Source organism: Macaca fascicularis, chromosome 6 (assembly GCF_037993035.2).
Source record: "Macaca fascicularis isolate 582-1 chromosome 6, T2T-MFA8v1.1".
Taxonomy (NCBI): domain Eukaryota; kingdom Metazoa; phylum Chordata; class Mammalia; order Primates; family Cercopithecidae; genus Macaca; species Macaca fascicularis.
In genome coordinates, this window is record NC_088380.1 from 8172518 (window position 1) to 8186545 (window position 14028).

Here is a 14028-nt window from a genome sequence, read left to right on the forward strand (position 1 = left end):
AAAGTTGTCCACAAGAATGGTTGAAATAAAGCAACATTTCAGGCTTTATCATGAAGTCCTCTTTCTTCATGGTAATGAAGAAATCAGTGATTCACTTGGAATGTTGTCTTAGGACAAGTTTGGTTTCTGTAAGTTATTAGAGGCGAAATGTTCATAGACCTTAGGGGGAATTAGGACTTCCTGGGATATACTTGAGAGGATGAGGGATGATTGCTGCTTGAAGTTGCCCTTTAACGTGTTATTTTTCCAGTCTGCTGCCTGGAACAGAGGCGCTTTACTGTGTTCACTATACATCGTATATTCATTATACATCAAAATACTAGAAACCTTATAGAAACTTTCTTTTTTGAGAAGAAATATTATAGTACTGATATACAAGTATATGTCACATGGTGATTGTATAAAGATAGCAGATGATCTCCAGAACGTTAAAAACAATGTGTGTCCATCACGTATCATAAACACTAAGCATGGGTGCCTTTCACCTACTCCTCCTTTTCTCCCTCCCTGTCTTCCTCCTTCCTTCCCCATTTTAACAGATTTTTATTGACTGTCCAATCTATATGCAGTAGAAGTGCAGATGTGAAGGATATAATTTAAAACTATCTGAAATTCCCTGTGCTTGTGCCATGTTTTATTACAAATTATAGAGAATGTTGACCTTTGCAAGACCTGTCACATGCCCTGCCCTACTACGGCAGATAGTACAGTTGTTCACAGATTAACCCTGCCACTGGTGTTCAGCCTGGCTGTGTGAAGGACATCTGCCACTCTAAGCAGGAGCATTAAGCCTGTGGGTGTGGCATAGATTGTCTCTCTTCTTCCCAGCTGCCGTGATACTCTCTCCACATAGACCCCCAAGTGAAGCAGCACCACAGCCTTCGAGGAAGAGAGCCCCAAAACATAGAAAGTGTGCTGTTGTCACAGGACCTTTGCACACGTGTTGTCTTTTCTGCCAGGAATATGCTGTGGCATGGCTAACTAGCTTGATTCACATCGTGATCAAAGGTCTCGCTGTAGACATGGGCCTTCTTTGGCATTGGTGGTTGAATTACAAGCTCACTGCCACACCCATCATTTCCTTACCCTGTGTCATTTTGCTTCCTAAGACATTAGGAAGTCATTACCCATCATTCTGTGGATATACATGGTAATGTGTATGTTTATTTTCTTTTTCTCTCACTAGAATGTCAGTTCCATAAAGACAGGGGTGTTGTTTTGTTCATTTCTGTATCCCTAATGTCTGTCATAGTGAATACTTTCAGTAAATCTGTTAAATGAATGAAGCGAATAAGGCAAATGTAATGTTAACTAGTTTCATTCCCAAGTAAGAGCAATAATGAGACACAGCTCTGCCATTCCTTCATTTAAAAGGTATGGTGTTCAGGCTCTTCATAACTTCTACAGTTGTCCTTGAGTTAAAAGTTAAAATGTATACAATTACACCGCCAGGCAAGGTGGAGGGGAATCCTGTCATTCTTAAACCTCGGTACCACTCACTATGACTTTTTCATATGTCAGTGAAACTGGAAGTGAAACATACTCAGATTGATTCAGAAATATATTTTGAAATTTTAACAAAAAGATTTTGTTAGTTATATGATTTATTTAGTTATGACAAAAATAATTCTGGGTAGTATTGGACCCGGAATAGCAAATACAGCACCATTCTCTAGAATATTTGGAGCAGCCCCTTAATTTCTTTTTAAGGTGCCTGACTTTTATTTAAAATTTTTCAACCTCATCGTGATGCTAATCTTTATTGTCTTCATATTTAGGATACCTTTCTCCATAATATATACTGTTGTCTGCCCACCAGAAAGCAGATCTTATCCATGGACCAAGAAACATGATTTGATCATTGTCTATTTAGTGTTCCACCTCAAAGACACAATGCCTATCATTTTTTAAAACATTTTTTATTTCAATAGAAAAGAAAAATTTGCAAGACAAACTCTTTCTGTAGTGACAAATGTGCTCATGGTTTCAGTAAAATCTAATGCTGCTATTTAGTGATGTTTCTTTGATGGGAATTTTCCCTTTCTGATTTGTTTAGCAAAGATCGTGTTGGTTATATACTCTTTCCTAGGTTTTCTTTCATGCTTACCACATTTGGTTTAATATTTCAGATATCCATCTCTCCTCGAACAGCAAATTATTTCCACTTACCAAATGACCCCTCAATCCCCATCATAATGGTGGGGCCAGGAACTGGCATAGCACCGTTTATTGGGTTCCTACAACATAGGTATGTTCTTTTTTTGGCTAATGGGAAAAATATATTCCTGAGGAACCGTTTTGAATTCTTTAGTCGTTTTTAGGATAATTGGACTTTGATTGTAAAATTTTTATATAAAAAATTATTATTCAGTGTGTGATAACATTTGTCAGCATGGGAAAAGGAAACACACAATGTAGTAGAGATTTTGCTTTGTACTAGAACTTCCTTTTTTAACTGTGGCACTTTTAGTATTTCCTTTCTCAGCTACAGTGTGATTTATAGCATATGTGGTTGGGGACAAATATTGGGCCTACCTTCGTACTGTGATGATATGCAGCTGTTGTATCTATCCCTTAATTGGATAAAATTGGTAGTAACAGATCCAATTATAGTAAAAGTTTCAACATTAAACTCAAACATCAGTAATTTTCAACAGAATATAAGTGTAACTTTATATCAGAACAGAATTATTTGATATGAAATAAGTAAAATAAAATTGTACTTCTGCTTATATTTGAGAACTAATGCGCAAGTCTTGGGTACTAGTCCTCAGTAGAGTCCTGTCCTTTGGACAGTGATTTTACTTCGTTTTCAGTTTTTCCTTAAGGAAGCAAAAGCGTAATCACAGCTGTCTCTGTCTCATCGGCGTGTTCATCATTTCATCGACACTTGACACATTCTGCCTTTCACAGCCCTGTGCCACTTTTCCATAGTAAGAGTTCGTTTATTCATAAAATTGCCATTAATATTATTGAGTGTAGAACTCTCTCTGGATCTCACGGTGTGATACTTTTAATTGTCCTCATTTTGTGTACGTCATATGTAGCCGCTTCTCCACACACTTGCCTAGCGTGGTGCCTGCTGGAGTGGCCATGACAGCCTGTGGAGAGTAAAACGCTAATTAAATGACTGAATGTTCAACTGCAGAGGTGGATTTTACAAATCTGTCTGAGTTTGTTGGTGATAGTTCCTAATGAAAGAGATTGGTTTTACATATTCCTTATATCACACACCTAAACTTTTTTTTTCCTACTTAGAGAGAAACTCCAAGAACAACAACCAGATGGAAATTTTGGAGCAGTGTGGTTGTTTTTTGGCTGCAGGCATAAGGATAGGGATTATCTATTCAGGTATTGTACAATCCCAGTATTGTACTCAACCACTGAGTGTACAATTCTAATTCTCAGAGTTTTTCAACTTGACAACCTTTTAGTGATCCATTATATATTATATTTCAGAAAAGAGCTCAGACATTTCCTTAAGCATGGAATCTTAACTCATCTAAAGGTTTCCTTCTCAAGAGATGCTCCTGTTGGGGAGGAGGAAGCCACAGCAAAGTATGTGCAAGACAACATCCAGCTTCATGGCCAGGAGGTGGTGAGAATCCTCCTCCACGAGAACGGCTGTATTTATGTGTGTGGGTGAGTCGTTATCGTGCCTAAGTCGGGTAGGAGAGGGCCATTGGTGATGTCTGTAGAAGAAACAAAGGACTGAGAAGCCAATAATCTAGATATGTAGGGATAAGACATTTGATTCTTAAGTACAGGAATAGAAATAACAGTTCTGAAATGATTTTGACATATTTACTAGCCCAGAAGTTGTTATTATCAGGTAAATAGTGGTGAAAGTTAATGCTTACATTGTACGTTCTTGGTACCATTTACATACCTGTTTTTCGCCTCTGAAAATTACACTCTTGTTACAACATTAATCATGTGAATTGAAATCTCCAGATTGATTTTGTTGTATATAAGAATAGGTGATTTGTGCTGTTATGAACTGTTAATAACTAAGAAAGAAAAAGTATGATTTTGACCCTGAGAATGTGGATACTAGGATTCTTTCTCTTCTAGGCATAATTCGTGGTGATAAAGTTGACAAAAATCCAGAAACATTCTGTGTTACTAAATTTGATCTACTTTCTGAGGCAAAATCTGTTACAGAAACCCATAATTGCCGTAGAAAAATTGTTTAACACTTATTTGCTTATTTTAATGAGACTCAAAAAATTTCTGCTAGTGAAAAAGAATTTTTGAAGTAAGAAATTCACTTTTTCATCCAGATACATTCCTGGGATTCAACACATTCTCTGAGTCAGGTTCTTTTGTTTTTTTCAACTGTAATGCAGAAGACAAAATACTGGCATCCTGACCCAGAACATATGTATAAATACAATTGAAACAAGTTTCATGAAACAAAACTTAACATTTTCTGTTTAGTTTTTATAACACATTCTGATCATTTCTCTTCCATTTTATTTAGTTCGCTTTAAAAGCTAGCTTTGGCTACTAAGTTGATTTCATGTCCTTTCAATAGATTTTGACTCCTAATTGAAAAACATTGCTTTAGGTCGATAAAGGGCAAAAATTCTAGACATTGTTTTGGTTTACATTTTCCTTAGCTTTTAATGAAGTATTTAGTCTGCATTTTGTTTGGCGAGGACAGTGCCATCGGTGGTCAAATACAGAGTTTTAGAGATGCACCTCTAAATAGTAGAGGCAGAGTTAATTGTACAGATCACAGATAACTGGTAATTGAGAACTTGGAGAATATCTTAAATGTCCAGACTCTTTTAAAACATTATTCCAGAAATAACTCCTCCCAATCATTGGTGCTTTACTTTTCACATTGGTGAAATGCACTTGGAAGCATTAATAGCAGTGGTCAGAGGGCTCAGAAGGAAACTCTGGGTCACTTGAACATTGACGGCCTATCAGGGAAGCGGGAATGAAGTAGACAGAAGGAACAGCCACCAAAGAAGCAAAATTGTCCCAAAGCCAAGAGGGTGCTGTCTCAGGGAGGGAGCCTGTACTGCTGATGTGTCAAGGGAGAAGACAGCGGAGCAGGCTCGTGGGGTATAAGTTCCTGGGAGAAGCGGATGGGAGAGCCTCTTGAGAAAGGTGAGACGGCCACCACAGACACCTCTCAAGAAATGTCACTGTGAGGGGCCAGGACATTTTCAGTTCCTAACATAGTGGAATCTTGTCTGACACTTTGCTTCATTCAGCAAACACCCAAGTGCTGGCTGAGTGCTTGGGCACATTCAGATGTCGATAGATACGAGGATGTATCGGTTTTTGTGTTGCTATAGAGGAATACCTGAGACGAAAGAAAAAAGATTTAATGGGCTCATGGTTTAGGCTGTATAGGAAACATGGTGCCAGCACCTGCTTCTGGTGAAGACCCCAGGAAGCTTCCACTCTGACAGAAGGCAAAGGGGGAGCAGGCACCTCACATGGCAAGAGAGGAAGCAAGAGGTAGGGAGAGGTGCCACACTCTCAGCCAGATCTCTCAGGAACGCAGAGGGAGAACTTACTCATTACAGCGAGCATAGCAACAAGCCGTTCATGAGGGATCCGCCCCCATGACCCAGACGCCTCCCGCCAAGCCCCACTTCTAACGCTGGGAACCACATTTTAATATAAAGATCTGGAGAGGGCACACATCCAGACTGTATCAGAGGATAAGTGAGTTACACTTCCTACCCTCAAACAACTTACTCCCTGGTGAGAAAGCTGCACATAAACAGACGTTTCTAACGTCGGAAGTGTTCCATAGAGCACTGCAAGAGCACCCAGGAGGGGTACCTCCCCTGTCTTGTAAACTGAAGAGTTAAGAGGTAGAAGCACTTCAAAAGGACCTGGCACATACTAAGTCCTCAATAAAGGTGTCTGTTACTAATTGTATGTGCATAAAGACCTAGAAGTGTGCAAGAGATCTGGTTCCCTTCAGGAGTACGAGTCTACTGTGTGCTTTGAGAGTTGAAGGCAGGGAATGAGAGACGAGACAGCAGGTGGGCCGGAACCAGGCGGGGCCTCAGATGCTTCTCTGACACCTAGGAAATTGTTGGCCTACTGTCGGGACCTGGAGCCTGTGGAGGACTGGGATCTGTAGAATCGTGTGGTCAGCTCTGCCTCCTACAACAGTCACCGTAGATGAAGGCCTGGCCTGGGCATGAGTGAGGCTGGGAGGTCTGTGTGAGATGTTCCAAGAAGAGGGAGGGAAGAACTATGGTGGTACAGTCAAAGGGAATTAGACTTGTGAATTAAGGAGGATTTAGTAAAAATGCCTGCTTGTAAACAATCATCTTATTTTCTTTTTTAGAGATGCTAAGAATATGGCCAAGGATGTACATGATGCCCTTGTGGAAATAATAAGCAAAGAGATTGGAGTTGAAAAACTAGAAGCAATGAAAACCCTGGCCACTTTAAAAGAAGATAAACGCTATCTTCAGGATATTTGGTCATAAAACCAGAAATTAAAGAGAATTAAGCTTTTTTGACTGAAAGTACTAGAAGTCAGTTTTACTAGTGCCAGGACTTTAAATTTTCAAAAGAAAATTTTCTTTTAGCACATCTTGGAGGAGATGGAGTGGGGATTGGATTATTTAACAAGATAACAAAACTTCCTGATTTGATTTTACACGTCTTCCATCTATGCCCTTCCTGTGCCTGTGACTCTCCCTGAACTGCCCTGTTGCCTGTGGGCTCTCCTGAGCTGAGGCCGCCTTCAGTCCCCATCAGTGCCTCCTTGACTTCCCGGAGAACTTCACAGAGACTCTGTCCTTCCATGCAAAGGCTTCCTGAAATAGGGAGACTGAGTAGCTCATTCGTGTGAATTTACAGTGCCAACATTTAAAAAAATATGAAAATGATTTATTTTTGTATGATGTATACCCGTAAAGAATGCTCATATTAATGTACTTAAATTACACATGTAGAGCACATCTGTTACATGTTTATATAACTGTCAAATGGTTATTTGTTACTAAAGCTATATTTCTGATAAAAAATATTTTAGGATAATTGCCTACAAAGGGATTTATTTTCATGATGCTGGAAATATGAAATGTATTTTAAAATTTCACTCTGACATATGATTTATCTATCACCATTACTTTTTTTTAAGTCACAATTTCAGAATTTGGGAACATTTACATTCAATTTACAGGTACCAGAACGTACATAGTTTAGTAAAAAGATACAGCCTTTTTCTTCTCTTTTCAAACTTCTTTTATTTCTGCTGCTTGGCACAGTTTTGGGTTTTCCCACACTCTTTATCTTGATACCACTCGAGCTGTGTCCTGTACCTAAAATACTGACTTGAGGAGTATCCTTGTATTTTTAGATTCCCAGTGTCTAATTCTCTGTCATAATTTGCCCAAACAAAACAAAATAACAAAGGATTATGATAACCTTTTTCCACTGTTCTAGTATATATTGTATTTTTATTTGATAGCTTGGCATTTAAAAAATTTCTGTTGAAGGTTTTTGATCCTTTTGAGAAATAAAGATCTGAAAGAAATGGCATAATCTTAAAATGTAAATTTTTTGGCTGTTTAATCTCTTCTCTTCATTATTATATATTTTATAATAGAAGCCAATCTAAAAATATGGGATAGGATCATATACTAAGCAAGTACTGTGTAACATGCATAATTATATGTGTAAGTTGTATGTATCAGCCAAGATATACTTAAGGTGAAAACATTAAAAGAGACAACAATATTCCTTATTAATAAGATACAACAATCAAGAACTTGTGTCCACCTACCAATAATATCTATAATTACATGACCCAAAACTTTTATCTATAAAAAGAAACTGACAAATAGTCAATCATAACTTGGTGTTGGAAACTGACCTAAGCCAATTTGTTTATACACAGCATCCAAGTTATGTCTAGAAACTGCTAGATTATCTATGTTTTAGGTGGGTATCGTTCAGCTGCTCCCTGCAGCCTTACCAGCCAGTGATAGTGAAAATACATTTCGTTATAAATGCTGCTGTATATACAGATACGTTTATCATTTTTTAAATGTATTATCTTAGTATCTGTGATTTATTAGTCATCGGGCACAAAACAGTTGTACTAACCTAGTTTCTAAGCTTAATGAAGTTCCAGCTGTCTCTTTAGGCATTCCACCACGTCTTGCAGGAAGAGTTTACTCAAGGTGCGTGACAACGTGGATGTGACTACTCCAGGGGCGAAATTTTGTCCTTACCATGAACCATCCTCTAACCTAGTGACTGGACATACTATTTCAGAGGTAAGCCTCAGGCACCAGCCTAGGGCCTTGCTAGATAAAGTCTTTAACCTTGTTTATGTAGGGGTGGGGAGAAGTTAGCAGTGAGGGACCTTTTCTAACCTGTTATTCTAACAAGCCACTATTGCACTCATTATTTTTAATAGCCAGTCTTCATACGGATCAGTGATAAAATTAACAAAAGAGCTTGTGGTAGGCAGTTCTGCAATGTGACTTCTGATTAGAACGCTCACTGCACCTATACGGTTCCGTTCTGTGGTTCAGACTTACAGTGTTTGTGGGTTATTCTAAAGTGAGTTACACTTTAAACTGAAACAATTGTTCTATTGAGTCATACACTACCAGATAAAAAATAAAAAGCATTTGGATTTCACAGCAAACTATATGATAATATATGCCACACCCAACAAACTGGGCACCCTTGTTGATTTCAAATAGTCTTGAACCATTTTAAAACATTGACCATGAACTAAGCCATAAAGGAAAACTCAACAAATCCCATAAAGCCTTGTTCGCTGACTAATGTAATAAAAAGAACTACGAAAAAACCCACCAAGGCCACAATGAAACATTTTAAACATGTGCGGATGATTCATAGCTTAAATTATTAAATGTACACATGGAATTCAGGTGAAACAATACCCGGGGGAGGATTCATTCATCTATTTCACAAAGTACTATGTACCCAGTGACCAAAATAGTTAAAACACCTTTGTTTTCAGGGAGCTTTACATCACGTTGAGGAGAGACATAAAATAATCTGTGAATTGCATGGGGTCTGAGAAGGTGATAAGGGCTATGGAGGATGACAAGTCAAGAGTAAACGGGATGTGTGGCCTGCAGTCTTGGAGGGTTGGGGTGACTTTATAGGGAGTCTCTGAAGGTAAAAACTTGAAAAAGACAAAGGAGCCAGCCATCATGAGTATCTTGTGGAGGGAAAAGTCAGAACGAAGGCCCTGAGATAGAATGGTTGCAGGAAATGTGTCTTAATCCAGACCCCGAGAGAATTCTTGAATCTCTTACAAGGAAGAATTTGGGGCGAGTCCATAAATTATTAGAGAAGTAAAGAAACAAAAGAATGGCAGCTCCATAGAGCAGCCCCGAGGGCTGCTGGTTAGCTATTTTTGCGGTTATTTCTTGATAATATGCTAGGGTGGATTATTCATGAGTTTTCCCAAGAAGAAGTGGGGATTTCCTTAGAACTAAGGGTTCCTCCCAGTTTTAGACCTTATAGGGTAACTTCTGGATGTTGCCAGGGCATTTGTAAACTGTCATGGTGCTGCTAATCCATTATAATTAGCGTATGATGAGCAGTAAGGACTACCAGAGGTCACTTGTTGCCATCTTGATTTTGGCAAGTTTTGGCTGGCTTATTTCCAGCATCCTGTTTTATCGGCAGGGTCTTTACAACCTGTATCTTGTGATACCAATCGCACTGACCTTCCATCCTGCGATTAAGAATGCCTAACCTCCTGGGAATGCAGCCCAGCAGGCCTCAGCCTCATTTTGTCCTGACCCTATTCAAGATGGAGTCACTCTAGTTCAAACACCTGTGACAGAACTGCCAGGCAAGTTGGAACAGCAAGGAGGGCATCGGGTATTGAGCAGAGTGACAAAGGGGGAAACTAGTAAGTGATGACTACAGAAGACAAATGGGGAGGTCTGATAATGGTTTCAGATCATCATAGCATTTTGGTTTTTACTCTAAATGAATACAAATCCATTTGGTCAGAGTGTTAAGGGTGGAAGGTATTTGAGTTACCAGCAGCGAATCTGTACGGGTCTGCAGCAACCTCAGTTCTTGCCTCCTCTGAAGAAATAATTCAACTGAGGGACATAAGGCAGAAAAAGACCAAGGCAAGTTTCAGAGCAGGAGTGGAAGTTTATTTAAAAGGCTTTAGAGCAGGGAAGAAAGGAAAGGAGAGTATGCTTGGAAGAGACCCAACCTGGCACCAAGGTCAAGTGCCCTGTTTAACAGTGGTGCTAGGACTTTATAGGCTGGCACTTTTCCCATGATTCTTCCTTTAGGGTGGGCTACCCACACACGCAGTGCCCCCCTTACTCTTGGGAGGTGAGCACCCGCAGTGTGTTTAGGAAGCTGTGCACATGCCCACCTGAGACTTTCTTCCCTTTTCCTGTGGAGTGCCCCTGAAGGTCATTTGCTGCAATTTTGTCTCTTAATGTGCATGCCCAGGAAGTTGCTTCTCCCTGGTGTCTGCAATTAACACTTTAGTGCAACAGGTGCAGATCATCAGGAAACACGATTTATCACTTTTAGAGAGGCATTGTGATAATTGCTGAACCATTACCCAACATTCCTAGTGTGTGGGAGAGCCCTCTTCTGCCCTGCTCATACCTGTCTTAACTACCTGTAACAGGAGGCACATGGCTAGCTTACCTTCTAAAGGGATTATTGTGGTTGTGGTAGTTGAAGCAGGCAACCACTTAAAGAATTGAGATAATACAAAAGATCAGATTATTAAACCAGACTTATGAGTCAGAAATGTTAGCCATTCTCAAGCTTGACTAATATCAAAGGTACAGGAAATTTTAAGAGGACTGCCTACCCATTCCCCAAGTTCTTCCTTGCTTCATTAGGTCCTTCCTAACTAAGATTTACCATGCGATTCCTGCATTGCTTATGGGGTATCACTTATTTTTAAAAGGAGCCATTTAGGTCATGAGATGTCTATATTGTATGCCAAATATTGTCTGCATTATATGCCAAAAATTAGGCAGCTAATACAACATTTTCTGCACAGCCATATCCCATCAATCTATACCTCTCAGGTTTATTTACAGGGAGCGCCCTATACAAGTCAAGTACATATTGCTGAAAGCATTCAGTAATTATGTTAAATGTAATTGTACTAAACAACTCAAATGAAAATTTATTAAGCAAACCTACCAATATGTTGAGAAGAGACACATTTTAAGACACAGAAAGTTTGCAAATTTGGAAAAGCATATGCCACGCAAACAAGAAAGTAGGTGTAGTTATCACAGAAAGGAGACTCACAGAAAGAAATAGTACTAGAGATATTTTCACAGTGACTGTAAGTCATTTGAAGACATGCAAATTCTATGTATGCCATTAATAACAAAGTTTCAAAATATATAAACAGAAGTTGTCAGTACTAAAAGGACAAAAAAGCAAACCCAAATTAAAACTGGGAAATTTAACATACCACTCTTAGTAGCAGGAAGAACAAGCAGATAAAATACTCTGGAAACCTTCAAAAGAAGGTTTTTAACAATGTAATTAGCCAGCTGGACCTAAATGACAACTCTAAAGTCAACAAGTTCAGAATGGAAATTATCATCTAGTTTATGCTGAGTAATCACCAGCATAGACCAAGTGTCTTTTTTTTTTTTTTTTTTTTTTTTTGAGACGGAGTCTCGCTCTGTTGCCCAGGCTGGAATGCAGGGGCGTGATCTCGGCTCACTGCAAGCTACGCCTCCCGGGTTCACGCCATTCTCGTGCCTCAGCCTCCCGAGTAGCTGGGACTACAGGCGCTGCCACCACACCCGGCTAATTTTTTGTATTTTCAGTAGAGACGGGATTTCACCATGTTAGCCAGGATGGTCTTGATTTCCTGACCTCGTGATCCGCCCACCTCAGCCTCCCAAAGTGCTGGGATTACAGGCGTGAGCCACCGCAACCGGCCAGACCAACTTTCAAAAAGATAGATAACAACTCTACCGTGCATGTTTTCTGAGATTTAAACCAGAAGTCTGTAACTAAATTGAACTAGAATAATCCTCAAATATTTGGAAAAGAAGCAACACACAAAACAATTTTCCATGAGTCAAAGAAAAGTCACAAGGGAAATTAGAAATTATTTTGATGAAGAATGAAAGGACATACCAAAATCTGAATTATGCAGCTAAAACAGTGCTTTAAGGGAGATTTATGGGGCTACATGCTTATATTATAAAATTTAAAAATGCTTAAAAGTCAATGATCAAAGGTCCCATCTTGAGAAGTTAGAAAAGGACCGGCAAATTAAGCACCACGGATAGAGAAGTAGAAAAAGATGAGAGAAGACTCCAATAAAATACAAAAAATGAAAAGTACAATAGAGAAAACCACCAAAATAAAAGTTGGTTAAGATTAATACAATTGATAAACTCCTAGCAAAAAATAAGCCAGAACAAAAGGGCCTATTTCCAATATCTGGAATGAAATAAGGAACGTTATGACACATCCTGCAGACTTACTAAAAATCAGGAGAAAATATAATCAACTTTCTTATGTCAATTATTTGAAAATCTAGATGAATTGGACAAATTCTCTGAAAAATTTGCCTTAGCAAAACTGACAGGCAAAACAGAAAACCAATACTTTTAATTTTTATGCCTATTTAAAAATTAAATATTGAATTAAAACCTTCCAAACAAAACCCTAGGACAGATGGCTTCACTGGTGGTCTCCAAATATTTAGGAAAGAAAGAGAACTTGCCTTGTTAAACCCTTCCATAAAATACATACATATTTTTTAAATTCCAAATCATTTTAATGAGGCTAGCATAACCATATCAAAACTTACAGATGAGGTACCACAATCTGTACATACATCAAAGCATTATGTTGTATACCATAAATATATATGATTTTTACTTATTAAAAAAAAGACATTACAAGAAAATAAAAATATAGGTAATTTACTATTTCTTATAAACAGAAATGCAAAAATTCTAATCTAGATATTAGCAAATTCAGTCAAGTAATATATAAAAAGATACTGCATTATTAAGTGAGGTTTTTCTTGGTATGCAAGGTTGATTTAACATTTAAAAATCAATCAACGTAATAATACACATTTACAGAATAAAGAGAAAAAATATCCTTTAAATCATGGGTAATGAACTTTCTGTAAAGCGATGGAGAGTAAATAAATTTAGTAAATTAATTTAACATTACTTATACTGACATTAAATCAATTCTAGGCTTTCATGTATGTTTTATTTAATGCTAACATTTTGCTTTTTAAATGTGGTGGGCTTACATTTGATGGAAATCCAAATACTGATTTTGGCATCCATTAAATTTTTATGACTAGAGGTTGTGATGTGTTTTTTTTTTTAGGTTAGGAAAGTTTTTATGTATAAAATTATTATTTTAGTGTGAGAGAGAATGTGAAACTGGATTTCAATGAAGTAGATTGATGTATTTTATTATCTGATCAGTTTCTCTTCCAGGATTTATTTATTATGTCGAGTGTTCTGGTGCGTGTAACTCACTATTCTAAGGAGTGGTCCGGTCAAATAACAAGCTCACTTCAGAACCAAGGAGTTCACTGGGTCTGCCCACTTCCACCACGCTCATTCCTTATCAGAGGAGCTAACTACCCCGTGTTAAACACAATGTCAGAAAACTTTTGCAGGTCTCATAGAGTCATAACTGAAGTTCCATGAAATGTGTCATTATTCTTAGTTTGCAGCTGAGGCAGTTGGGGCTTAGAAGGTTTAACTGTCTTTTCCAAGGTCAGGGGTAGTAAATGTCATAGCCAGACTTTCAAATCCAGATCTGTTGGAATCCCAAGTCCATTACCTTTAATTTAAAAAAAAAAAGTGTCATACTTTTTTTTTTTAATTTATTTTTTTTGAGAGGGAGTCTTGCTCTATTGTCCAGGCTGGAGAGCAGTGGCATGATCTTGGCTCACTTGAACCTCCACCTCCCCAGTTTAAGTGATTCTCTTGCCTCAGCCTCCCAAGTAGTTGGATTACAGGCGTCTGCCACCACGCCCAGCCTGTTTTA

The 14028-nt window shown here is 38.3% G+C and overlaps 1 protein-coding gene across 12 annotated transcripts in view; it reads left to right on the plus strand.

Moving 5' to 3' along the window:
* Window positions 1–7547, plus strand: part of MTRR (5-methyltetrahydrofolate-homocysteine methyltransferase reductase) — a 31342-nt gene extending 23795 nt beyond the window's left edge. For 11 of the 12 annotated variants that reach the window (XR_012413581.1, XR_012413583.1, XR_012413580.1 and 8 more), the window contains 4 exons: window positions 2130–2248; window positions 3259–3351; window positions 3460–3642; window positions 6326–7547. Coding sequence is in view for 5 of the 12 variants with exons in the window: in XM_005556583.4 (XP_005556640.3) it covers window positions 2130–2248; window positions 3259–3351; window positions 3460–3642; window positions 6326–6470 (540 nt within the window). In the remaining 7 variants the exon portion in view is untranslated. Of the gene's footprint in view, window positions 1–2129; window positions 2249–2816; window positions 2934–3258; window positions 3352–3459; window positions 3643–6325 lie in introns of all 12 variants that reach the window. The other variant, XR_012413578.1, reaches the window with a different exon arrangement.
* Window positions 7548–14028: the final 6481 nt, after the last annotated feature.